The sequence below is a fragment of the Osmerus eperlanus genome, chromosome 19 (assembly GCF_963692335.1).
Source record: "Osmerus eperlanus chromosome 19, fOsmEpe2.1, whole genome shotgun sequence".
Classification (NCBI taxonomy): Eukaryota; Metazoa; Chordata; class Actinopteri; order Osmeriformes; family Osmeridae; genus Osmerus; species Osmerus eperlanus.
Genome location: NC_085036.1, coordinates 10,259,896 through 10,285,964, shown reverse-complemented (window position 1 = coordinate 10,285,964; position 26,069 = coordinate 10,259,896). Strand labels below are relative to the sequence as shown.

The following is a 26,069-nucleotide window of genomic DNA, read 5'->3' as shown; positions in this document are numbered from 1 at the left end:
TCATGGTAGCAAATAATAATACTTAATAAAGGATGACTTTATACGTGTATGACATATGGAATATATTAACTAAACCTAGACGTATAAAACCAACTTTAGTATTGGTAAAAGCAGGCTGATGCCAAAACGGCTTTTAGACGCAGTCACACACCCACGCGCAATTCCAGTACTTACTACGTGCAACGTGAGCTAGGCCAGGCGACTTAAGCGACACGAAACACTCATCGTGCGTACAGTCCTGAAGCTAGATCTTTTGTTGGAGGATGCGAAAGACGCCCTTCCTGTTTCCACGGCAACTTAGCCGAGGTGTGCCCCTGGAGTTTAGGCTGCAGACTCGAGCAGGAATGTTGAGTGTTTGCCCACAGCTGAAAGTAAAGATTAACAGTCGAGGCAGCATGTATTGCTGAGTTAAGAAAGGTCTGTGTTATGGGGGGGGGTCGACACAGAGGGACAGTGTGACGTAAGGCTTCGTGATGCGTCCTACTGTACACAGATGACCACTACGTACAGTGACAGAGAGCCATGTAGCTACACTCCATGTGCTCAGACAAAATCCAGTATATCTGTGATTCTGGAGCTCAAATCGCAATAACCAACTGTACAATTAGCACACAGTCAGTCAGTCTACTTTAATATTTATTAAACAAGTAATAAATAATTCAGAATGGGAGTAGCCGAGATGCTTTTCATACGGTTTATCCCTATAAGTACTCTGTTTTCCAGTGTGCAGTCTTTTGTGTTTTGGTGTGTAACCAGATCAGGTGTGTGTTTGGCCCCATGCTGCAGGTGAAGGCTCAGAGCAAAGGTGATCTGGGGGTGACCCTGCCTGACCTGCTCTACTGACACCTAAACTAATACAGCTGGCTCAGCCACAAGACCCCTGCATCACAGCCCCGCCCGGCCAACACCAGCCTTTGACTAGAGAGGGGGGGGGGGGGGGGGGGGGTGTTCTTTAGGAACTTTGAATGACGTAAATTGAAACGAATGCATCCTGAATGATTAGAAATAGCAGAGACGCGCAGGGTTTCTCCTGTTTGACATGACCAAGTGTGACAAGGCACTGCACGGGGAGTCATCGAGCAACGGGACATGTTGCTATTGGTCCGTTTTTGTGTGACTGCTGTCTCGGTGGCCTATACTATAGCACCAGGATGCTAAAACACATGGAGGATGTGAGGAGTTTGCAGTGGGCCTGGCCTCATATTTTTTGGTAAAGGAATTGTGAGATTTTCTGGGTTCCTGAAGAATCCCCATGCAGCTGGCTTACAGTATGCTGATAAATAATAATATAACAAGATAAATAATGTATTACTTTCATACTTTTCCTGTCAGTATGATTCATGTGAGCATTTGCGTGGTACAGAAAAAACTCCCACTGAATGGCCCATGTTATGTTCTGCACCTGCGGAAGGTGAATCCACGTGTAAAACATCCTTGTGAAGCCACTACATTGATATTCTAGATAACATGCTTTCTCCTGTTGGGGCTAACCCATAAATGCACTTATGGGCTTAACAAATCTGTACTAAACATTATAAAGACAAAGAAGGAGGCTAATGATGGTGAGGTATCAGATAGAATCAAGCAGCTTTAGAATGCGGATTATGCCGTGTCATTCCATCTTTCTCTCAGTTACAGCCGACAAAGAGACTTGAAGTCAGCTCCCTTCCTCTAGACGTGTGTACAGCAGTCAGCTCCCTTCCTCTAGACGTGTGTACAGCAGTCAGCGTTCGTACAGAAGGGACATCATACAGGACATACAGGACACTCTGGGCCTGGTCAGTGTTGAGCTCAGCGTGTTCTCTCTAAGACACACACGTTACACACCAGTACTAAAGGACAAGCTACAGGCCAGGTCTGTACGTACTAAAGGACAAGCTACAGGCCAGGTCTGTACGTACTAAAGGACAAGCTACAGGCCAGGTCTGTACGTTCTAAAGGACAAGCTCCAGGTCCATGCGTACTAAAGCAGGGCCAGATCCCATTCAGCAGGGCCTGGGTGCCATAAGCACATTGGCGTAATCCCTGTGGACTACTGAAACGGGTAACTGGATCACTTCTTTTAAAAGCACCTTAATGGATTGGCCTGGCCATTGGTTTTTCTTTTTTAATACAGTACATATCGATGCCCCACCAATCTAAACACGGCACAACCCTCTGGCCGAGTTGCAAAAGGCTGTTGAGAAACCACATCTGGAAGCTCCAGGTCGCTCACGGTTACAAAACAGGGTTTTTTGACAGGCGTCACTCGACTAGGCCTCCTGTCTGTCGCGTCTCTGCAAAGGGGGGGGGGGTTACTAACGATAGCATTAGACCGGGTCAGAGTCACTACTGAATTTACTGACATGCACGCTGTAACACTAACGCTATCAGATCTGCAAGAGGAATCCACTTAGTTGAGACTCGAGTGGCAATAAAAATATAGGACACAAATCTGCAACAGACAGGGAGAGACGGAGACAATCTCTCAAAACATGTTGTCCGCTTAGACTTTTGCCACGAATGCGTCCATAAAACTGGACACGGTTAACGACTGGGATTCTACGGCAATCAGTGGCTCGTCAAGGAGTGTATCGTCTTTAGATATCTCCTTGCATGGCCTCAGTTCTACAGAGAGTGACCAAAGCAAGGTTAACCACACACAAGGCCACTGACCACCCACAAAACACACACACACACACACACACACACACACACACACTAGGACGTACCCCTCTCCTGTGATCTGTGGCAACGTCAAGGCGGTCCCCGGCCCCCAATTATCCAGAGCAGGGCGAGCTGGAAAGTCTTTGGTGTTGCTAGTCTTACCTACCATCCAAAACCCTCTCACCGCTGCCACGGCAACAGAGAGAGGATTACTGGACCGTACCATTCTGTTGTTAGAGGGGATTAGCGTGCACACAACATGGGCCCTGTCGGTGCGTGCGTATATCACTCAGTGTGTGTGTCCCACAAACGCCAGATTACCACAACCAGGATTCTCGCCTAAGCTTTAAAGAGAGAAGTGAATTTCACTCCGAAACTTTGGACGGCTCCTAAATAAGAAAGATGCCCCTCCCCCCCCCCCAAAAAAAAACAACTAATTATGCAAACAGTTTATGCGCTGTAATTCCTATACTCTTATGTTCCCGACTTACAAGTCGGGTTGACACTCATTTGCAGTGACAGGGAGGTCGTGCCGTTTGTTGAACCCAACAGTAGTTGCGCTCGGCGCACTTGTAAACGTTCACACGAGTCACCCAAGCTACCGTCCTACACCGGTCTATCCAGGCCGCACATCTGCTGTGGCATTGAGTGAGTGAGATAGAGAAATAGAGACGACTGTTTCTAAGAACAGCAGAGTGTTGAGCGCTGCAGCCTTAGTCGGTGCCTTCTGCCTCCAGATCAGGCCTAAGTTCAAGACAGGGAATCATCTCATTACGGCTGCTGGCAGATTATGGCTGGCTCCGACCCACAGGCCATTATATAACACTGTAAAACAGCATCCACGCCAATGTAAACATACAACTAAGCTTAGAAAAAGCCCAGTGGACCAAATTCCACATTAACAAACACATAATCCTGGAGCAGCAGAGCTGGGCCAGGCTGTGCACCCCCTTGATGAAAAAGACATGACCCGACCCGTGTGTCAGCTTCGGCCTAATCGCAAACTTGGCCCTCAGAGAAGCGCTCCACGTCATCCAGCTGCCTTTTGAGACACCTTGCCCTCAGAGACTCTCCGGAGGTTTCCACATCGGGACGCTTCGCTTTGTTTCTCAGAATGCTTCAGAGACATGACCTCAAAACTGCAGAAAATGTGTTTTGTTTGTTTTTCCACAAAGGCCAGGGTTGTGTGTGTGTTGTGTTGTCGGAGTGAAATGTTTTGAGGAAAATCAGGTGTGTTGAGAAGAGGCTCTTGTGAAGGGAAGTACAGTGGTGCTGTGTGCCATTTCTCACCAACAGGGGTCAGCACAGAGCAAGGCTGACAGGCATAAGGAAGGAGATGGAGCTCACCTTCTCCACCTCCACAGCAGTGTCTGGGGTCTGGTGGGGAGTGCTGTCCTGGGTCTGGTCCAGGGTGCCGTCAAGGGTCTTATCCTGGGTCCTGTCCGGGGTCCTTTCCACAGTCCTGTCCAGCGTCCTGTCCAGGGTCCTGTCCAGCGTCTTGTCCAGCGTCCTGTCTGGCAGGCAGGGGACGGGGGCAGGGCTGGTGCTGGGGTCTCTGCAGGAAGAGACAGACAGCTGTCTCTGGAGCCTGAGGACCTCCTTCTGGGATTCCCTCAACAGACGCTCAAACTCCAGCACGCCTGACGGCACAGGGGAACCCTGAACACACACACATACATGTCCACACACACACGTTCACACACACACGTTCACACACACACACACACACCAGAAGTTAGAAAGGGAGGACAGGACTTACTGATGACATCACTGTATTGCAAATATAACACAATTGAAAGATATAAGAGCAAAAGCCTTCTGGTCAGCTCATGACTGAGTGGGATGGCTGGGAGAAAAGACAGACAACCAACCAACCATGCATGACTAAGAGAAACAGACTCATACTGTTTGCCACCTAGTGGCTGCCTGTTCCTTCACAGCTGTGAGGTCTGGAACTGGTACCGTCAGATCAGAGGAGCTGTCTTAGTAACTAAAACATTCAGCCCTTTTTGGGCTGTCTCAGCAGTAAAAGGACGTTTTAGGGTCGATCTGGAACAGGCAGGGAAAGCCCCATCTCTCTCCCTGTCATCCAAGTCACATGATGCCGTGGTGTGTCAGGGTAAAACAGGCCGGCAGGCTGCCAGACCTATCAGCTCAGTGCTCTGCTGAGTCTAGAAGGTTCTTCTGTAATAACCCCAACAGATGTCTACACCCGTGGAAATCAGCTCTGAAGTCACAGCCGTGTGATTAAAAACAGGCACTTAGCAAGGGCACCGTCTCTTCCACATGTGAAATCAGAACCGCTCCTCGAGCAGGCTTATGGGACTGTTCTGGTGTAATGCCCAACCAGGCCAGCAGAGGGCAGGCTTGAGGCCTCCTAGGCCCAGGGACGAGGTACAGTCGTCCATGAGGTCGTGTGGGTGTTCAGTAAGCAGACGGTGTTCAAGTACGGTGGGCGCCAGACTACCTTGGCAGTGCCCAGTCGGGCCTCCAGCTCCCAGCACTCCTGCTGCAGGGCGGCGAGCTCCTTGTCCTTGGAGAGCAGCGTGTCGGCGTGCTGGGCCAGGTCGCGGGCGCGCTGACGGGCAAACGCCCGCTTGTACTGCTCCACCGCCCCGGGCCTCACTGGAACTGGGGCGTTGGCCTTTGTGGCGGGAAACACACACAACACGGAAAGTATGAGAAACTAGTTTGAGGAACGTTGTCACTGACAAACCATCCCACTGATGGGAAACCCTGGAGGAAATCAGGAGAAAGGCCCGGAAGCGTATCAGAAGCTTTTCAAAGGGTTGTGTTTTTCAAGGGCTGTCCATAAATACAGTCGGGGTCAGTCTGGTTTTAAAGGTTCTTTTCATTTGTCTGTCGGCGTGGGTTTGATTTGTATTGATTGTGCTCTGTACAGGGCAGCAGGGAGAGAGGTGTAATGGTCAATCCTAGCTCTCTCTTTTTCTCTGTCTCTCTCTCTTTCTGTCTCTTTCTGTCAGCTGTCTGTCTCTCTGCCCGTCTGTCTCTCTGCCCGTCTGTCTCTCTGCCCGTCTGTCTCTCGGCCCGTCTGTCTCTCGGCCCGTCTGTCTCTCGGCCCGTCTGTCTCTCGGCCCGTCTGTCTCTCGGCCCGTCTGTCTCTCGGCCCGTCTGTCTCTCGGCCCGTCTGTCTCTCGGCCCGTCTGTCTCTCTGCCCGTCTGTCTCTCTGCCCGTCTGTCTCTCTGCCCGTCTGTCTCTCTGCCCGTCTGTCTCTCTGCCCGTCTGTCTCTCTACCTGTCTGTCTCTCTCAGGGTGTTGAACAGGTGCAGTAGGATACAGGACGATCCATGGGCCTGGTGGTCTAGCCAGAGACAGGTGGCTGTGCAGGTGGCACTCTGGACTAATGTGGCTCTTTAGCTGAGAGGGGAGGGGGGAGGGAAGGGGGGCAGGATTCTCCTCTGGTCTCTAATTTCCTTGACACACCCTATCCAGTCAGTATCCAGGCTCAGTGGCAGAACATTTTTTTTTTGTTGCAATATTAACTGTCAGTTATGCAATAGCATATCACACAGGATTGATTTCCCAGTATTCAAAATTTCTCCTCAAAGCCATGAACAATCACGGCAAAACCTCCACTGTAACCTAATGGCATTTGCAGACACAGCATGCCAAGAGGAAAATTTAATTTGCATGGCCATAACTATCCATAATGACCCAATCTACTGTTTAGGAGGGAACTAGCATTTCCCAACAATGACTCTCATTCATCACTCCTTGGACCGGTCTGTTGAGCTCATTACTAAACATTACTGGGATTCAGTATGGATGCTGGTGCTCGATAATGAATCATGCTCATCATTTGGGGAGGTGGACTGTGTGGAAACAAATACTTGTTTTTGCAGAAAGGGCCAGTCTTGGGTCTGGGAGACAGCCTACGGGCACAGCATTTGGGCCCAGTCTACGAGACAGGGCTCTGACACAGGGCTCTGACACAGGGCTCTGACACAGGGCTCTGACACAGGGCTCTGACACAGGGCTCTGACACAGGGCTCTGACACGGGGCTCTGACACAGGGCTCTGATACGGGGCTCTGACACAGGGCTCTGACACGGGGCTCTGACACAGGGCTCTGACACGGGGCTCTGACACAGGGCTCGGACAGCGTACCACTTTGAGGTTGGCCTCTTGCAGCTTGCGCGCCCTCTCCTCCAGCCTCTTGGCGATGACGGCCAGCTCCGTGTTCTTCCTCCTCAGCCGCCTGACCTTCTCCTCCGTCTCCGGGGCGCTGCTCTTCCTCTGCACACAGGAGCACACGTCAACACCTGACCCAGCCTCACAAGGCAAGCCCCAGGCACGACAGGGACCAAACTAGTACCGACACCCAGGTTGAGGAAGAGGAGTCAACAACAGATGGGCTCTTTAGATTCGTCTACCGGTGCAGGCCCGTGTCGAGCCTCCGGTTCCTGGGTGGAGTCTGGTGGGTTCCGCTCGGGTCTTACCAGCAGGCTGTTCTCCTCTCTCAGGGTGGAGCAGGTCTTCTCCAGCTCGTCCAGAGCCCGCAGCAGCTCCGAGTTCTGGCGCGCCAGGAAGCCGTAGTCCGTGCCGTTCTGCAACACAAGCATCGGACCCAACAGTCAGTCAAACCAAACGGCTCGTAGCACATCTCTCTCGAAGTTAATTGGGGATAAAACACATTCCCACAAGTCCCATGTCGTCCGCAGTAATAACGCTTATGGAGCACATTAGCCTAGAATTACTAGCTCATTAGGATTCTGCAGCCCTGGAACCCCAGGGGATAGTACAGTCTGGCCCGGTCAATAGAAAGCTTGTCTGTCTCCCCAGCTGTCAGACAGGGGTGTTTGTACAGTGCTTTCCAGCTCAGCTCTAACGCGTGGAGACAGACGAGAGCTCTCCGAGCGGGCTCCTCATTAGGCCAGCACCGTCAGCCAACCGCTGGACCCAACTCCTATTATCCTCCTGGGTGCCTCGCCGCACAGCAGGCGGGAGAACTCGGGGGGTCTGCCGCCACACGTCAACAAGGAGGAAGGAGAGCCGTGGCCACAGACAGAGAGATACGGAGAGGTAGTTAGAAGGGAAAATAAGGAGAGGGGACAAAAGCAAAGGATGTGAGAGGGCCAGAGAGACGCATCTGGCAGAGCTAAGCAGCAGAACCATCAGCCTGGACCAGAGAGCCCCCCCCCGACCCCCCTCGTTTAGTCTGGAGCTGCAGCTCTGATATCAACAGTCTTATTATTTACTCTGGACTTTGATGGATTTACCTGCTGGGTTTCTCCCTCAGTCGCCAGCTGCAACCAGAATACACTCCTTACTCTCATCTGAAGGACCAGCTGGGCAGTGTCAGAGGGCTACCTTTCATATTCTCATTTATGTACACACAAGCACACACACACACACACCAGATAGAACCATGTTAGAGCCCCCAGATCCAGGGGGGCCCTTGGTGTCCGTGAGGAGGGGACGGGGGAAGGAGAGCCTCCCTCAGTCTCCACAGTGGGAGATGACATCACCCTGGTGTGTCTGGAGCTGAACCCTGAGGGGAGGTGTGGAGGGGGGGGGGGAGGTGTGGAGGAGGGGCAGGGGAGTGGAGGGGGGGGGGGGGGGTGGAAGGAGGTGTGGTGTGGTGGGAGGGGGGGGAGGAGGGGGAAGCCATGCCTGGCAGAGGAGAGGCTCTGGAGCAGGGAGAGCAGATGGACAGTCAGGCCACATCGAGAAAAAGCTGGAAGTGAGACGAGGGTTTGTCCTTGGTGTCTGTAGCCCCTGGGCAAACCACCTCATCCAACACACACACACACACACACAGCGCAGAGGAGGGTGTGATAACAGATAAGCGTTAGCGCCCTGCGCTCCGGCTGGGGCACATGCCAGGACATGCTGGGGCACGTGCTGCACCACGCTGGCTCTGCCGGGCACCTGAGCTCAGCCAGACAGGATGCAGGGAAACACAGCACCAGGGAAACACAGCACCAGTTACTGAACATAACAAAGAGAAGGAAGGAAGAAAAGAAGGAACGATCACAACACAAGGGCTGTGTGGCGTGTGTGTGAGTGAGAAGGAAAGAGAGACGCAGGGGAGGGAGGGGTAGTGTGTGTGTGTGTGTGTGTGTGATGTTAGACCAGAAGTCTTGCCACAGTCTACTACGTACCCAGATGGTTTCCTCATGTGATAAGCTCGACACCAGTACGTCCTACATCTATAACAACCCGTGTTGCCTCCGAACACCCTCTCCCCCGTTCCAATGAACTACCTGTCAACCACCATCGTGAAACACGATCAGTAAAACATCACCAGCGGTCCCAGCCTGATCAAATGACAAGCAATAAATACAACAGGGATCGACCCGACGACCACGGGGAGAAAACATCGTCAATAACCATACGGGGATGCCACGGAAACCACCGAATGGCCTTGTTGCCACGGTTACGGCTAACGATGGGACGTCTGGAGGCGGCCCCTGGGGACGTAGAAATGCCTACCTGTAGTCTGAGTCAACACTAATGAGCGTCTGTTGACTGGCCAGGCTGGTGCTGGGGAGAGTGTGTTCCTGGTAATCCCAGACAGCACCCTCCCTTCTCGGTGGGCCCGGCTCCTCTACCCTGCTGCCAGGACGTCCAGATGCCACCGGGTGAAAACACAGACGCTAGCGGAGCCAGCATTCGGCCCGATCATCAGCGGGGATGATCGACAACGACGTGTAGCGCTCACAGCAACAACGTCAACAGGATCCCCCCAGGGCCAGGAGCTGAGCTGGGCAGGGGTATAAGGATGTCCCAGGACCAGGAGCTGAGCTGGGCAGGGGTATAAGGATGCCCCAGGACCAGGAGCTGAGCTGGGCAGGGGTATAAGGATGCCCCAGGACCAGGAGCTGAGCTGGGCAGGGGTATAAGGATGCCCCAGGACCAGGAGCTGAGCTGGGCAGGGCTATCAAGGATGCCCCAGGACCAGGAGCTGAGCTGGGCAGGGGTATCAAGGACACTCCTGGTGAGGAGCCCAGGTTCCAGACTCGGTCTGGAAGCGGCGGTGGGAGGGGGTTTCAGACGCCGAGCTGACAGTGATGTAGTGCCTCCAGGGGGGCGCTGTTGACGGCCATGCTGCTGGAGATGATGGATGGCTACACAGGCAGACTGCTGCTCTGCCTCAGTGCTTGTTGAATCCTAAATCCCCTCAGCCAGTAAATGAGCCCTGGGAAGGTGAGAGAGAGGAGGATCTCTCAGCCTAATTGTACTTTTCTGAGGCATGTCTTGGAGTAAATGTCTTTAAATCTACAGTTCATTTGGGCATACAGTATAATAATAATATAGGACACGCCCAAAAATGTTTTCGCATTTAATAAATGACTGTTCCAAACAACTTGTTGTTGAAATTGTACGACATTGCAAAAGCTAGAACTTTTAAAATACATCAAGGAAACAGTGGAGTTGCAGGGATGAACTTGTTTAAGAGAGTAATTTAAGAACCCATAATAAAAGGACAGTACTATCTGGTTTAGAATAAGTATTTCTACAGGGGATGTTAACCTACTGTGAGCTACAGTACACAGCCATACACTGGTAAAACAGCCCCTGAAAAGAGGTAGACTGCAGTGTACAAAGGCTTACATTAACCCCACTGAACATTTGCCTCAGCAAACAACCTCTTCAAGGCAGAGCAGGGCCGAGCGACAGCTCAGAGGTGAAACGTGTCCTTGAGTGCTCTCTGGTCATCGCTGAAGACTGGTACTGGGCCTTGCAGTGCACTCAGGAAAACTACACTAAGGAGAACTACACTAAGACCCAATCAATCAAGTCAGAGGCAGCCGTCCCAGGATGAGGTCAGCCTCCCTCTGCCCGGCTGTATTCTGATTCTAATGATCTTGGAGTGGATCCATATCCTCTAATTGTTCCCTGGGAGGCCTTTTTCAGTAGCTGGAGGTTGGTGCCTGCGTTCCCCCTGGCAGACGGGCCAGAGTCATGGCGACCACCCTCACGCACAAGGTTCCGGGGCTGTCACTCGAGCTCAGAGCCAATCACGTTTTAGTGTTCAGTCTGTGGCTCCATCCTGCCAGCACTCAGCAGCACCACGGTCGTCCCACTTGTGAGCCAGAGAGCGTCAGGGTGCTGGCTAGCCCAAGGCCGGGCATGCCTGGATAACCGAAGGTTGTTCTGGCTGCGTTCGAAAAAACACACGCTGACATCACCGGGCCCTTGGTTACCATGGTAACTGGGTCTACGGTGGACATGCGAGCGATTGGAGCAGCCATTCACCGTACATGGTTTCTAACGTTACAAAGGGATGATCAGAGGTACAGTATCAACAACAGACTGGTAAATGGAGCAGATGCAGCTGGATGTATTATTCAATGAATTTCATGAAATATTCACAGTAAACATTGCAAACATAGTCAATGAGAACCGATCTTAACCTGATTCTTGTCTGGACCAATGTTTTCCAAATTAAATGATAAGCTCTACACGCCTTCCTCAAGCCTGAATCTTCTGGTTCTACCCATTGGCACTTATTTGCTTTTCACAATGTATGCTTCATGTTTAGGCTACCCGCAATGTTTTTGGGGCCAACTCGTCGTTTATGATCATTGACCTATGCATGTTTTGTAAAGCTCTTTCTTGAAAGTCACTTCGGATAAAAGTGCCTGCTAAATGAATAAATGTAAAATGAATCTAGCCACAGCCATCCTAACCCCTCAGTGTCTCAGTGAACTCTTCAAGAGCTATGGAAAACACACTAGATAGGGTGACTTGAACACTAAGAACATGGCCCTGGGCTGAGTAGTGCTGTGAGAAATACCCATGGGATGTAGGTCAACCTGAAGGGTTGGTTGGTGATGACGTGTTTCAGGGGGTGCTTGCATTTGGTTTCTCATAGTCATCAGGTAAAGAGAGGAAGGGTGGGAGCAGACCACTGCTGACAACAAGCTGACTGTTCCTTTCTCTCTAGAACTCTTTCCCTCTCTAAGAGGACTGGACCCCCCTCTGGCCTTCTAAGGTGACACTCTCACTCTCACACACACACACACACACACACACACACACTCCAAGGTTTGTGTGTAGCACCTGTTCATCCACAGACCCACCAGAAGGTGAGGTCATACATGGCAGGCTCATTACCTGGACCTCGTGAACACAGCCTAATCATGAGGCAGCCCAGCATGACTCCATCTGAACAGAATTGAGCAAAACGAATAAAGTAAAGGCATCTTTGCATCATTTGGTTGTGGCAATCCTATAACATGCTACTCATTGTACTCGTTTCTAAATATGCTCTCTGTTCCCGCAAGAACTGCCAAGGGGGGGGGGGGGAGCTTTGTAACAATGCATCGCCGTCGTACTGAAGACTGTTGGACATGCTTTGCATGCAGCCAGCTGCAGCGCTCTGCAGCTCTGCAGCGAGCGCTGCCGTTCCTCTGGGGAGTACCTCCACTTCTTCATCACGTCCTTCCTGGCAGGCTGCTGAGGAGCACAAAGGGAGAGCGAGCACGCTCCTGCCTGCTAGACGCTGCAGACGGAGACGCGGGGGAGAGACGGGGAGCGTCTGAGACGCGGAGCGTCTGAGACGGGGAGCGTCTGAGACGGCAGGCTGGCAGGCTGGCAGGCTGCTGAGGAGCACAAAGGGAGAGCGAGCACGCTCCTGCCTGCTAGACGCTGCAGACGGAGACGCGGGGGAGAGACGGGGAGCGTCTGAGATGCGGAGCGTCTGAGACGGGGAGCGTCTGAGACGGGGAGCGTCTGAGAGCGACGGACGAAAAAAACGCAGAGCGTCCCCTTCCACTGACTGTGGTGCGGGTGGGTGCGTTCGCCAAAACAGCCCCAGAAATCAATGTTTCCATTCGAGGACACGCTCCAATTACTTGGCTATTAGATCAGGAGGAGAGGGCCATGGCGAGGATGCATTTCATCCGAAATGAGACGTGACATTTAGGGCTGTGCTCTTCTTGGCTAATGGACCTGCACAGGTGCTCGAACAAAAGGCTACTAGATACAGTGTTGGTTCTCAAACAAAAGGCAGCAGCCTACATATGAAATGACATCAGGGGAAAGTACGGGGATGGTGCGATGGCCCCATATTGTGAAGTAGAACAGGGTCATGTGGCCATCTTGAAGGAAGATAAATACACACGAGCACTGAGAAACATTAACAACCCTGGGGAGGAACGCGTCTGGCACAGAACGCAAAGTCAGCGAAAAGGAAGGATGTCAAAAGCAGTCTCCCAGCCCTAGTATGGATAAAAACAATGTCGTATGCAGACAGTAGTATGTAGGCAGAGGCAGAAAGCCAAAAAGAGAAATCCCAAAGAGAGAGAGATGATGGATGGATATCCTGCTCGTACATATGCATAGACCCCCTGAACTAGGTGATCTTCTCTCTGAAATCCACGGGCTGCGTGTATAACGTGTGAACTGGATTCTCCAGCGCCTGGTCTGAAACAAAAGCGTCAGCGGTTTCCAGTAAACCCTGACGAGCAGTAGGAGCCCAGAAGGCCTCCAGAAACCGGGCCACATCTGGTCCTGTAACAACACACCAACACAACCTGAATACTCTGCTCCCCTGGGCTGGCAGGGACGGAACCGTCTTAAGCGTAGATGACTGCACACCAAACCGGCTACAAGGCTCCCATTGTTCAAGCAGTTGTGAAGACAAAAACATGCAGCTTTGTTCAATAACTGTACCGTGTCATCAATTTAATGGCGCAAAGCCTTGACAGCTTCCTTCTCCGAGAGTGACGGAGATTTATCTCTGGGACTCTCAAGACCATCGCTAAGCTCCCTGGCCAATCGGAAAAACAGACAATGTGTCATTCCTTGCCGAGAGCTGTCATGTCATTTCTATTTGCTGGGGACACATGGTAAGTGGAGCAGATATTTATTCGTCGTACAGGTAAATGGTGATATGTTTTAGTCGTACAGGTACCGAGGTGGTGTTTCTGGGTAGCAGGTGATCAGAGCAACACAACACCCAGAACATCCTAATCCAACCGGTAACTTGACAACAATCCCCTGGAGCTGTAGAATGCTCGTTAAGGAATTGTGTCGGCCATTCTCATCATCACAATAGGACGGGGTGTTTAACATGCAACAACATCCTCTCACCATCACATCACGGGTGCATCTGGAGAGGCAGACGACATAAAGGGAACACTAGGGTGGTAGGGAGCGTAAACAAAAGCCCAGATTCGTTTGGTAAAAGTGGCATTAGCAGTCTGGAGACAGAGACATGCGTCCAGATCTCCTCTCAGTGGTGTGTGTGTCTAAGGCGCCGGCTGAGAATCAGGCCAAGTCGGCTGCATCTCAATACATCGGCTAATTAATCCAGGCCTTGTCTGCTGTTGGCAACCGAGCTGAGGTCTCCCCCCACGCCGAGATCTCCCCCCACGCCCCACCATACACACATGCCCCCACCCCCTCCTCGCTCACATCTCCCCCACATCACACAGTCAAAGGAAGGCCCCTCCCCCTCTGTTTTAATGAAGTGTGTGTTGGGGGTGGAGGGGGGGTGGCAACAACAATATTCAACACAGACTAGAAATAATTGCATTCCATTAAACTGGGCACCACAGGCCTTCATGACACCAGTGAAGCGTTAAGATGGCTACAATCAATGCCTCCCTGTGTGTGTCGCTCTCTCCCACACAATATTCAATCAGTGGTTTTCTAATGAGGTTGCTTCCACTGCTCCGCTGGTTAAACCCCTCTTATAGTCATGAGGAGCCTAGGGAGCGAGGCAAGCCTCCTCTCTCCAGACCGCCTGTGTGTCTCATTAGCCGGGTGTCTACATGCTAGGCTGCAGTGTCCAAACACTGTCACAACATTGGGATTTTCTGTTGTGATGCAGGGCGTCCAAGCATGGCGTCGATAAGAACTCACCAGACCCAGCGAAGGTGCTGGTAATGAAGCTGTTAACTGTCAGGCTTCACACTTCGAGAGAGAGAGAGAGAGAGAGAGAGAGAGAGAGAGAGAGAGAGAGAGAGAGAGAGAGAGAGAGAGAGAGAGAGAGAGAGAGAGAGAGGGGGGGGGGGGACAGAGAGAGAGAGGGAGAGGGAGAGGGAGAGGAGAGAGAGAGAGAGAGAGAGAGAGAGAGAGAGAGAGAGAGAGAGAGAGAGAGAGAGAGAGAGAGAGAGGAGCTCCTTGATTGATTCTAGCGCCTCACAAAGGGAGACTACTGGGGAATCTCCATTGTTCATTTACAGTAACACGTTGCGGGTTTTAATTCCAACAAGCATTTATCTGAGCCTGAACTGTTTTGATAAGAACACTCAGCGGGCGCATACGAGGTAAAATAAAATATGTAATGGAGTGATATTTCCGCACAACTCCATTTAAATTGGAAGACAATCCATTTAAAAGCCCCCAGCTGTCTGAGGTGAGAGGGTCTATTAGAGGACCTGGCTGGCCAGATATGGGAGGGTAGTGTTGTGTTTTAATGGACAGCGTTTGATTAACGACTATAATTTGTGGTTAGGGTTTGATTGACAGCCACTAGGGCATGGTGTGTTAGCTGTAGATAAGTCAATGGGCATATGGAGGGTGTAAGAGTTAAATGTGCAAATATTCCCTGCAGTAATGTGCATTCTGAGACCCTGTGCTCAACACAATGGAGACCATTATTCTGCTGCAAAAGCAGTTTGATCCAGTTCCTCTCATCTGAAATATTATTGAACTGATTTTCATTTAAGAGGATAAGTGAAAAGGCCAAAGCCAAATGGAAATAGTCTATTAGATTCCCCAGTAGCTAGACTGAGGGAGAATAATAACACATTTAAGGAACACTTTTCAGAAAATCTTTTTTTCCCCATTTGGAGGTTCTGCATGACAAAACAACATTGTTTCTATTGCAGGGTTCCTTCTGTGGGGCTTTCCCCACGAGGATTCCCATAATTAACTCGGTTTCCCAACGCCTCTTGCTTGGGAGAAGACCGCGTTTTTCCACCCAAAATGTGATCTGTGTGTGGGGTCCTTTGTGAGGAATTAACACCCGTTGTTAGATTGTAAGTCCAGACAGATGCCTTGACAGGGAAAGGAGCCCTGAGTCACAGAGGGAAAACAGAATTTCAATCATGTGAGGTTTCAATAGCCTGGGGTTAGGCTGCTCTAGAAATAAAAATCTCATATTAAGGGACAAACAAGGTATGACAAAAAAGGTAACCATGGGTAAAATTGAATTTTGCACTTTGATATTCATTGTTCTCAAAGACAAAAGTCCCTTTTACCTCAAAAGAAACGGTCAAATTTCAGTGTTCAACCGAGCCAAACCAGAGAAGCTCTTGGGTGTGAAAGAGCTCTGAGCTAAAAATGTACTTCAAATGGAAACGATGACCACCGATGAAAGCAAGGTTAAAAAAATAATCGAAAATAAATAAAATCCCCTTATTTTTGTTCATATGACAGCTCCAAAGAACCAAAATAGATAAAGAACTTCTGAGAACTAAAAGACATTGATGCCTCGCCCCCTGTTGCCAGTATCATCTTAGAAGACAAGTAAAAGAGTTCAGGAAGAGTCTTTCTTTTGAAGTCTTAAGACTGGATTTCTGTCTCATCTTTGTTCATGGTGGGAAATCTACCAAACCTTTGATGATCCGGCACATGAAACCTGCTGCAGGGAAGGATGTCCTCTGTTTCCTGGGACGGGAGGCATTGTCCACTTCTTCCTGTGACCTAGATCAACGGTGCTACGCAGGGAGCCTCGTGGCACACCAGAGAATGAAACATGACAGCCATGAAATTCCGTACTTAGATTGAATCCAGAACATTTCTTTTTTGTTCATTTTATAATAATTGTTTTTATATATTTCTGTTAAAAACGTAATTGAGTTTATGCCAGGAGGCTGATCTAATTGTAAGTCAAACGTCCACCCTGATGTGTAGAAGGGAGATCAAAGCCAGAGCATGGACTGATCCCTTTCCAATTAAGCAGGGCCTCTTATTTCACAGAGTAAGTGCTGATGGTAGCTACTGTTTCTGCACGACTGCTGTTTTATTGTGCATCTAGGCTTTCTCTTCCTACAAATCTATTTTGGTTTTCTCATTAGGAGGCAGACACAGGACGCCTCCCCACGGGTTTCTAATCTTGCGGTGGTGGAGCCTCTTCCCACCCACCTATTCCTCCAGCACCTCCTCCCTGCCCAGACAGCCTACCCCAACACCAGCCTCCCTGCCCAGACAGCCTACCCCATCACCAGCCTCCCTGCCCAGACAGCCTACCCCATCACCAGCCTCCGTGCCCAGACAGCCCACCCCATCACCAGCCTTCCTGCCCAGACAGCCTACCCCATCAGCAGCCTCTCTGCCCAGACAGCCTACCCCATAACCAGCCTCTCTGCCCAGACAAGCTACCCCATCACCAGCCTCTCTCCCCAGACAGCCTACCCCATCACCAGCCTCTCTGCCCAGACAAGCTACCCCATCACCAGCCTCTCTCCCCAGACAGCCTACCCCATCACCAGCCTCTCTCCCCAGACAGCCTACCCCATCACCAGCCTCTCTGCCCAGACAGCCTACCCCATAACCAGCCTCTCTGCCCAGACAAGCTACCCCATCACCAGGCTCTCTGTCCAGACAGGTTACCCCTCCAGGCTGGTGTAGAGTAGGCTAGTGAATTAAGTCTATTGATACCTGCACACAAAGCAAGATAAATGCCTAAAGTCCTGACAAGCCTTTAACGGCAATACATTTTCTGAGCATTACCTGTACCTAGGTAATGGTATCCATTCACGAGTATCTAAATGGCAACAGAGCCCAAATAAAAGAGAAGATATCAATAAAACTCCAGAACAAGGTGAATATGTGGTTCTGGGGCTGTTAATAACATCAACTCTCTCCCAACATCTATTAGTCATGAAGCAGTCCCCTAAAGTGTCCTCTCCAATCCCATCATGCATTTGTCACAGAGCCATCGCCGCCGGACACCCAGTGAAGACAGATTAGGGGGTCTCACGCTCAGCGCTGGAGAACAAAGAGGGCCCCCCCCCCAGCACTCCACTCCAACACACGCCCCCTCCACACACGGTCCCTCTGGGTGAACCTGCCCTGAGGCACAGGTCCAATGTTAAAATGGACAATCTGGATGAGGCCTCCCAAACACCGGCCCCCTCCACCCCCTTCTCCATATGCTGGTGACATGTCTGAAACACTGCGCCCCGAGGTGGCATGGGGGCACCTGGGTACGCTCGTACGATTTAGACCAGAGAGGATCCAGTACTAAGTGCAGGCCTGAAGCCAGGAGGTTGTAGACTGCCTCAGAGCAGGTCTGAGTGGAGATGGCTGAGCTAGACTAGACGAGCGACGCACTGTTCTCAAAAACAAGAACGCGACTGATACAAACCACCCGGTTTGAACCGGGTGAAAAATCAACGGTGTTGCGCGTAAGAAAACAAGCAATCTGTCTCCAAGGTGACCCGTGCTCCCCTCACGGTTAACATGTTTCACCTCACGTCTGGTGTAGTGACAGGTGGTAAATGGTGCATGGCAGCTTTTCCAATCAAACAAATTTGCCCTCTGTGAAACCTCCCGAGGTCGTTGGCCTTCCAGCTCGGTAATTAAGACTCAGCCTGGTTGAACACACAGCTGCAGTATTACGCTAGTCATCTCCCAAGCCCACGAGGCCACGCATAAACACAGTGTCCCCCTGTCTGGGGGGGCGGGGAATGAGACATCAGACATGCAGAACGCGTCTGCCCTTTCAAAAGTCACAAAAACAAAAAAAACGCGAGGGGAACCTTATGGGTCACCAAATTATTCCATTAAGTGCAGGGTCGCCACAAAATGGCGAGGAAGGAATGGGCAGACGGAGGTGCAGTGAACTCCCCCCACCCCACCCCACCCCCCCACACCACTCCCCCCACACCCCGCCAAGCCCCCCCCCCCCACCAGTGTCTAAACCGGACTGCTTCAAAAGGATATGAGCCCTTAATCTTGTCAAAGAGAATTGCATATGCACATCAGCCTCTCAGCCCCCTTTTAACATGCTGTCAGACACAACAAGCTACAGTGCCAGCAAAACGCTGCCTAGCTAACAGAGTGTGAACCAGAGATTACATTAACACTAGGATAGGACTGATCCTTAATTAGGGCCGCAAACACACACAGAATGTGCATGTAAGACTGCATACAAGTGATAGGAAGTATTGGAAATCCTCCAATCGCAATGAATAATTCAAATGATTCCTATAAAAACGTACGTTTCCATGAGCAGGAACGTTAACCGACTGCACTGCTAACCCATGAGGACATGTCATTTACTCCGTTTCATTTCCAGACACGGTTGACCCTCTTCCACATCAGGTGAATGAGTTCCCAGCTTCCAGGATGGGAGTGCGTGCTGGAACAACCCCAGTGATCCGGGGCACCAGGGCCCTCCCCCTTCACTCTGTCACTGTCAACACCTCCATAGACACCCTCAGACACGCACACCAGACACACACACACACACACCATGGCCACACGCACTCACACATCAGGGACACACACACACACCAGAGAAACAGGTTATTTTGCTGTCTAAAGGACCAGAGGACCAGGGGACCAGAGGACCAGAGGACCAGAGGACCAGGGGACCAGAGGACCAGAGAACCCTGCTGATGCATCACCAGCACAGAGGAGAACGTGACACTGTCTGGGGTGAGGAACGAGGCAGAGACTGCTCCCATAAGCATGTCCAGAGATGGGTGGGGAGGAGCAGACATGGCCATCAATCTAAACCCCCCCCCCCCCACACACACACACACACACAGACACACACACACTCCAGCATTAGAGGACACGCCACCAACCCAGGTAGAGGACACAGGAAGGTCAACTCCTGGAATAATATATAATTATAATTTTTTTTAAACACAACTGTTTCAAGCGACAAAAAGGCAGTTGTGACAAAGCCACTCGAGGGGCCAAAACACAGGGACCTCAGCACTGATTGCAACATAGCAGCACCACACCTTATCAACAATAGACCATCATCAAAACTCTTCAGAGTAATCCCAGTGTTCACAGCTGGAGGTCACATGCAGTAATTGCCCCTCTGAGAGGGGCTCTTCCGTAAAACGCTTGCCCCCCCAGGCTCATATTGCGTGATGGGGGGGATTAGCAGTAATCATAGGTTTCATCTGGGGGAGGGGGGCATCGAGAGGGTAGGTCCAAAATGTCACGTGAATGTCACGGAGGGCAGACGGCCTCGTAGGACCATGGGAGAGGGGACCACGTCTGGAGGGCAGCCCCTGCATGCCTACTTGAGAGGGGACTCCCAGACCCTCCCCATCTGACGTGAGGGGGGGGGTTAAACAAGCCTGTAATGAGGCAAGCTCTACAGTCTGAAGGGGTGGAGGACGAGAGAGAGAGAGAGAGAGAGAGAGATGGGGGGGAGAGGGAGAGAGAGAGAGAGAGAGAGAGAGAGAGAGAGAGAGAGAGAGAGAGAGAGAGAGAGAGAGAGAGAGAGAGAGAGAGAGAGAGAGAGAGAGAGAGAGAGAGAGAGAGAGAGAGAGAGAGAGAGAGAGAGAGAGACAGACAGACAGAGAGAGGAGGAGTAATGCACCAGGGCCTCCACTGATTTTTGAAATTCCCTTCTGTGCCATAATTCAAGGATAAGAGGTGATTTGCTCGCAGGAGGCGTAAAGATGGCAGAGGAGGGCTGACTGCAGTACATGAACAGGTACTCAGAGGACGGTTTCTGTGAGAGGCTCAAGGTTAAGGAGCTTAAACAGGGCAGCGGATAGAAACCCAGAGGGCGAAAAGAGGAAGGGGGAGGGGGGGGGGCAACAGGAAGAGAGAGGGGGGTTCTTGGGGTGGAGACAAGCACGGCGGAGAGAAGCACCTGCAGCATGGTCTCTGTCATGCCTCTGACATTTACAAAAGGGTCCTGCTCCAGTTGAGCTGGGGCAGACAGTCAAGGGAGGGGACATATTTCCATAGCTGTTCCCTGTGCAGAGACCCTCTCCTCCCCATCCAGAGGCAGGGTTGGGCTGGTGGAGGAGCCAGGCTAGTGTTTGGCCAGCAGTAATTGGATTAAACACTCCTCCGTTCACACACGTTAAAAAGGTTCCACAAACGGTTTGGCAAAAAATGAACAGACCCAACATGTGGGTCCACTTGTCGGGGTTCTGCAGTGAGGTTCCGATCTGGTCGGACCCCATTAGGCAAGCAAGCACGCACAGCAGCAGTCTGTGGATGGCCGTCTTCCACTCCTGTCAGGGTGCTAGAAGGCCTGAGAGGAGCGTAGAGCCAGTGAGAGACGATCCAGAGGATGCCGGCTCCACTGACCTCCTGACACCCACAGTGGGCAGGTTTGTTGTGGCTGCAGACAGGGTGTAGAACCCTTAAGGGGCTGGGGAAGCAGCCTGCCAGACAGACGCTCTCTGGGCTGTTTGGGCTGGGATGCCGTGATTCTGGTGGGGGGGAGGGGGGGGGGGGGGGGGGGGTCGACCAAACAAGCTGGAGATGAGACAAACACTGTGATCAATTATTCACCACTGAGGCCTGGAACGGCGTTAAAAGAGATATACTGACTACTGGGGCTCACACACACACACACACAAAGACGACTTGGTCCTCTTGCTTATATCTGATGCTTTGGTTACTACTCTGAGGAAGTGGAGGGCCAAGCAGACAAAGGCTTGTGTAACTCATTAATTATGTACAGCCACTCGGCCACAGCATGCACGCCTCAAGGATTTATGACACCGGGAAAACCGAAAGGCAGGCTGTTTCTTTTGCAGCTGGCAGATCGTCACCGTGTTGCGAGTTTCTCCAATTTCAGCAGTTTTGTCGGTTTCCCGGAGGGGTCAAGGGACCAGAGGGGGGGGATCATGTCAGGTCACCCCCCCCCCCTCAGGGAGATACCTAATGAAAGCGACAAAAATAAAAGGTCACACACTCCATCAAGAGACCGCGGCTCAGCCCGTCCACCGTCCCAAGCACCTTCCTATCCCTGACAGGCCTAACGGCAGAGAGGCATCTGCGGCGTCGGGCTTGACCGCCCAGCGGCCTGGCTTTAGGATGGACGTTTCATCAAACGAGGACAGGTGTTGACAGAGGGGGTTGACCCCTCAGGAGAGACTCACACAGAGCCGTGACCCAGCCTCAAGCTCAAGTCTCAATCTCCTCAGCCTGTCTGTTCAGCCCCTCCCTGGAGCGAGGGACTCCAGTGGATGCAGCCATGTTGCCCTCTCCCCCTGGGGTTCTCAGAGGAAGAGGACAGCATACAAAAGGAGATAGGGATCAGCTGCGCCCTGTTCCCACACGAGGGCCAGGGGAGAAAAAAAACTGCCACCCCCTGAAATAGGACAACATCTTTGGCTGTGAAGATGTTGTTGACGTCACAGTTTGGAAACACTGGATCGGCGCAAGTGGAAATCCCTTCTACTGCAAACAATCTGCCCTTTTATTTACATTTAAATGAGACTTGGCAGAGCCTGTTATCTTACAATCTGCCTTCAGCGGGTTGTAAAAACAAAATGTGAGCCCGGCGTCTCAACATCCGATGCTCGTGTGCCTGATATGAAAGAGAAGCTCAGACCCAAGTCAAGCTGTGCTCTGAATCAGCAGCAGGAGAAAGCACTGTGGGACATGCGCTTGGAGGGTTTGGATCAACGGCATGAATCAAATCCCATCTCTTCGATCACATCCAAAACACTGCTCCAATGCCACATTTACCAGCAGCGTGTATTAATTTATTTTGCCTTCAAACCTCGTGGCGTGATCAAAGAGAAAGTCGTGCGGTGGACTACCCTTCTTGCATCTAGACTCTCCGCCCACCCCTCCATCCCCCCCCAGGGATGTCAAAGACTCTCCATGGATGCTCAGGAGAAGGTGAAGGGCAGAGAGATGGTCAGCTTTTACGGACTGCTCTTCCGTGTAGCAGACTGCCATCTTCCTGAGGTAGGCAGAGGTGCAACAGCAGGGGAAGAGAGAGAGAGAGAGAAAGAGAGAGAGAAATATAGACAGAGAGATACTTTAGAAAGAAAGAGATATAGAAAAGAGGGAGAATAAGAGAGATCGATGGAGAAAGATAGGGAGGGAGGGAGGGATAGAGGCTCAGAAGTTCTGGAGCAGCGCTCCACTTTACCTTTTTTTCCCACAGCCCCAAAGTGGGTCAGAGCAGAGCTGTGGGCTGGCGTCCCACAGTCCCACACTCCCTCGCCGCACACCCCACCCAGCGCCAGCACCGGCCGACAACGGCTCCACACCACCACCCTTTCTGTGGGTCTCCATCCTCCATGATCAGGGGACAGGCCTGAATCACACAGGACAAGGTATACTGTATAACACACCATCCCATTGTCCCGCCCAGGCACTCCAGGGCCCTGCAACATGTGATAAGGACTTCCCATGTTCACTTTCGGCCTTACATGGCCGGAGGGGCCAAACTCTTCAACTCAGAGTAGGAGAGAGGGAGAATATCCTCAAACTGCGCGACACTGATAACAGCACTGCGGGATGTGGAACGAGGCTTAAACCTGAGCAATCTCCTGCCACTGCACTACAGATTACAGTCTGTGTGTCAGAATGCCAGTCCCCGTACCTGCGTCCCTGCTGCAGGGCCACCCTGGACCGCACCTGGCTATGGAGAGAGACGAGCCAATCAGATCGACTGCGATTAGATGCAGCACCGCCTAAGATGCGATTCATAATGCAGCAGCTGAAAGGTCATGGTGCCACAGCCCTCTCGCACACACAGGACAACACTGGGAGATACAGACCCGCTGAAGTGAACACTTACACAGTGTTAGGCACTGTAAGAGGGCGGAGGTGTGTGTGTGAGTGTGTGCGAGTGTGTGTGTGTGTGTGTGTGTGGGTGGATGGAAGGGGGGGGGGTGGAGAAGGGGTGCTGGTCGATAGACCGGGATCTCTGAATCGGTGCCAACTCAATCCAGCCCCTCGTTACTCCCTGGGCTGTAATTGGAGCATCGCGGCCCAGATGAGGGCTAATCAGATAACATGATTAATTGTGTTCTAATGGAAAACTGAGGAGTGTGACCCCTGTGGAGGGTTCTTAAACACACAGGCCCTCCGCTCATTGCTCCACTGTACGACTCCCCTCCTGGTGCCAGTGCACTGTATAAGAACAGACCACCAAGACAAGCCTTTTCAGAAACTGTTGGACAACTTGTCTTTAACAAGAACAGGGGCTGTCCCTAACACGGCTGTGAGGATAGGTACACTGTGTACCGTACACCGTGTAAACAACATTGTGGCACACTGCATGAGCCCAGGGCTTCAGTACCCTGACAGCCAGAGGAGAGAAGAACCGTGGCAGAACCAAGGGAGCAACACAAAAGGTGAAAGAAATCCCCCCTGGGCTGAATGAAAAGGTGAGATTAATACAGAAAGATACGATTATTTCTCCCAAATACACTGAAACCAATGTGTTCGACACAGTGGAGGGAGCCTGGATAAGGTGCTAGGCGCTCAGGACACCTAAAGACAGAGAGAGGGGGGGGGGGGGGGGTGGGCGGGGGTGTACAGAGGCAGGAACACCACCCTTAAATCTCCCCTGGTCCCTGCCCGAGGCATTTCATCAGACAGCCCTCTACTGCAGCTCCATGTACCAGCCAAACCTCATCAAGCAGGCGTCCTCTTCAAAGCAATCATTAAACCCAGCCCCATCTCCTCAGCTCCACAGAACAGGCGCTTGGCTGAGTTAATTGTGTAACAGTACAACGTGACATCATCAGCAGTGTGAAACTGAAGTCCCCCAAGGCCTTTTCACACTGTAAATCTTCACCGTGAACGTAAACCATCTCTCTATTTGTGGGAATAGAAGGCCAACACACAGCACATAACAGCCTCCTTAGCAGCTAGCCTAGCGTTTAGCGTTAGCATCCGGGTCTGTGTGTGGAAAAACCTCAATTGAAGCATCTAATAATGGTATTAACCATCACCCTCAAATGTGACTCCGTGGCTGCAGTCAGCCTGTGAATCATGAATGTTGCCCTGGAGCAGTGCTAGTGAGCTAATACACCATGGCTTCAGAGAAAGGCCACGTTTAGCTGGCTGTAAAAAGGGCTGGCTCATCCTAATGGGCAAGAAATCCAAGGAGAGAATGTAATAGTGGCAGGCCATTAAAACCATGCAGGCCGATGATATGCAGAGACAAGTCAGTTCTCCAGAGATTTTGGTCTGGAGGGAAAGCAATCTATGCTAAACAGGAGTATTTTATATGACCTCTGTGTGAAGTAGGGAAGAGAACTCATACACATACTAACACCTTTCTGCATTAAAAAGGACATTGAAAAACATGCACAGTGGAACAGAGAGCTCCTCATGAATACATGACAAAGCAGACAGCTGTAGAGCTGAACCTGAACGAGGCCCAGAGCTGACAAACTAGAAAGAGACGGAGATATGGAGAGAGAAAAAGAGAAAGGGAGAGAGAGAGAGACAGAGAGAGAGAACGAGAGAGAGAGAGAGTGAGAGAGAGAGAGAGAGAGAGGAAGTGAGGGAAGGGAGAGTAATCAGGTCACTGATAACCGTGACTGTGAGCCGTGACACACAGGGTTATGGAGATGCGAAGGAGCGTCAGCATCACCTCATACAACAGACCGTCCTTGTTCACACGTGCCCCCGAATAACAGCCAGCCGTTAGAGGAGGGGGTTGTGGTCTATGTCCCTTTCATACTACCCCCCACACACGCGCACACACACACACCACCACCACCCCCAAGCCTATAAACTACTGGCTCTCTGCTCTCTCCTTCTCCCTCTCCAGTATTTTGGTCTAGGTCTCCCTCCTCCCTCTGCAGTGTTTTGGTCTAGGTCTCCCTCCTCCCTCTGCAGTGTTTTGGTCTAGGTCTCCCTCCTCCCTCTGCAGTGTTTTGGTCTAGGTCTCCCTCCTCCCTCTGCAGTGTTTTGGTCTAGGTCTCCCTCCTCCCTCTGCAGTGTTTTGGTCTAGGTCTCCCTCCTCCCTCTGCAGTGTTTTGGTCTAGGTCTCCCTCCTCCCTCTGCAGTGTTTTGGTCTAGGTCTCCCTCCTCCCTCTGCAGTGTTTTGGTCTAGGTCTCCCTCCTCCCTCTGCAGTGTTTTGGTCTAGGTCTCCCTCCTCCCTCTGCAGTGTTTTGGTCTAGGTCTCCCTCCTCCCTCTGCAGTGTTTTGGTCTAGGTCTCCCTCCTCCCTCTGCAGTGTTTTGGTCTAGGTCTCCCTCCTCCCTCTGCAGTGTTTTGGTCTAGGTCTCCCTCCTCCCTCTGCAGTGTTTTGGTCTAGGTCTCCCTCCTCCCTCTGCAGTGTTTTGGTCTAGGTCTCCCTCCTCCCTCTGCAGTGTTTTGGTCTAGGTCTCCCTCCTCCCTCTGCAGTGTTTTGGTCTAGGTCTCCCTCCTCCCTCTCCAGTGTTTTGGTCTAGGTCTCCCTCCTCCCTCTGCAGTGTTTTGGTCTAGGTCTCCCTCCTCCCTCTGCAGTGTTTTGGTCTAGGTCTCCCTCCTCCCTCTGCAGTGTTTTGGTCTAGGTCTCCCTCCTCCCTCTGCAGTGTTTTGG

General features: G+C 51.6%; 1 protein-coding gene across 1 annotated transcript in view; it reads right to left on the bottom strand.

The window, feature by feature from the left end:
- Window positions 1–26,069, bottom strand: part of LOC134039237 (peripheral-type benzodiazepine receptor-associated protein 1-like) — a 61,093-nt gene that overhangs the window by 24,096 nt on the left and 10,928 nt on the right. Inside the window, 4 exon segments of the mRNA XM_062484948.1 lie at window positions 3,994–4,305; window positions 5,114–5,290; window positions 6,776–6,904; window positions 7,108–7,215. Of these exon segments, the coding sequence (XP_062340932.1) occupies window positions 3,994–4,305; window positions 5,114–5,290; window positions 6,776–6,904; window positions 7,108–7,215 (726 nt within the window).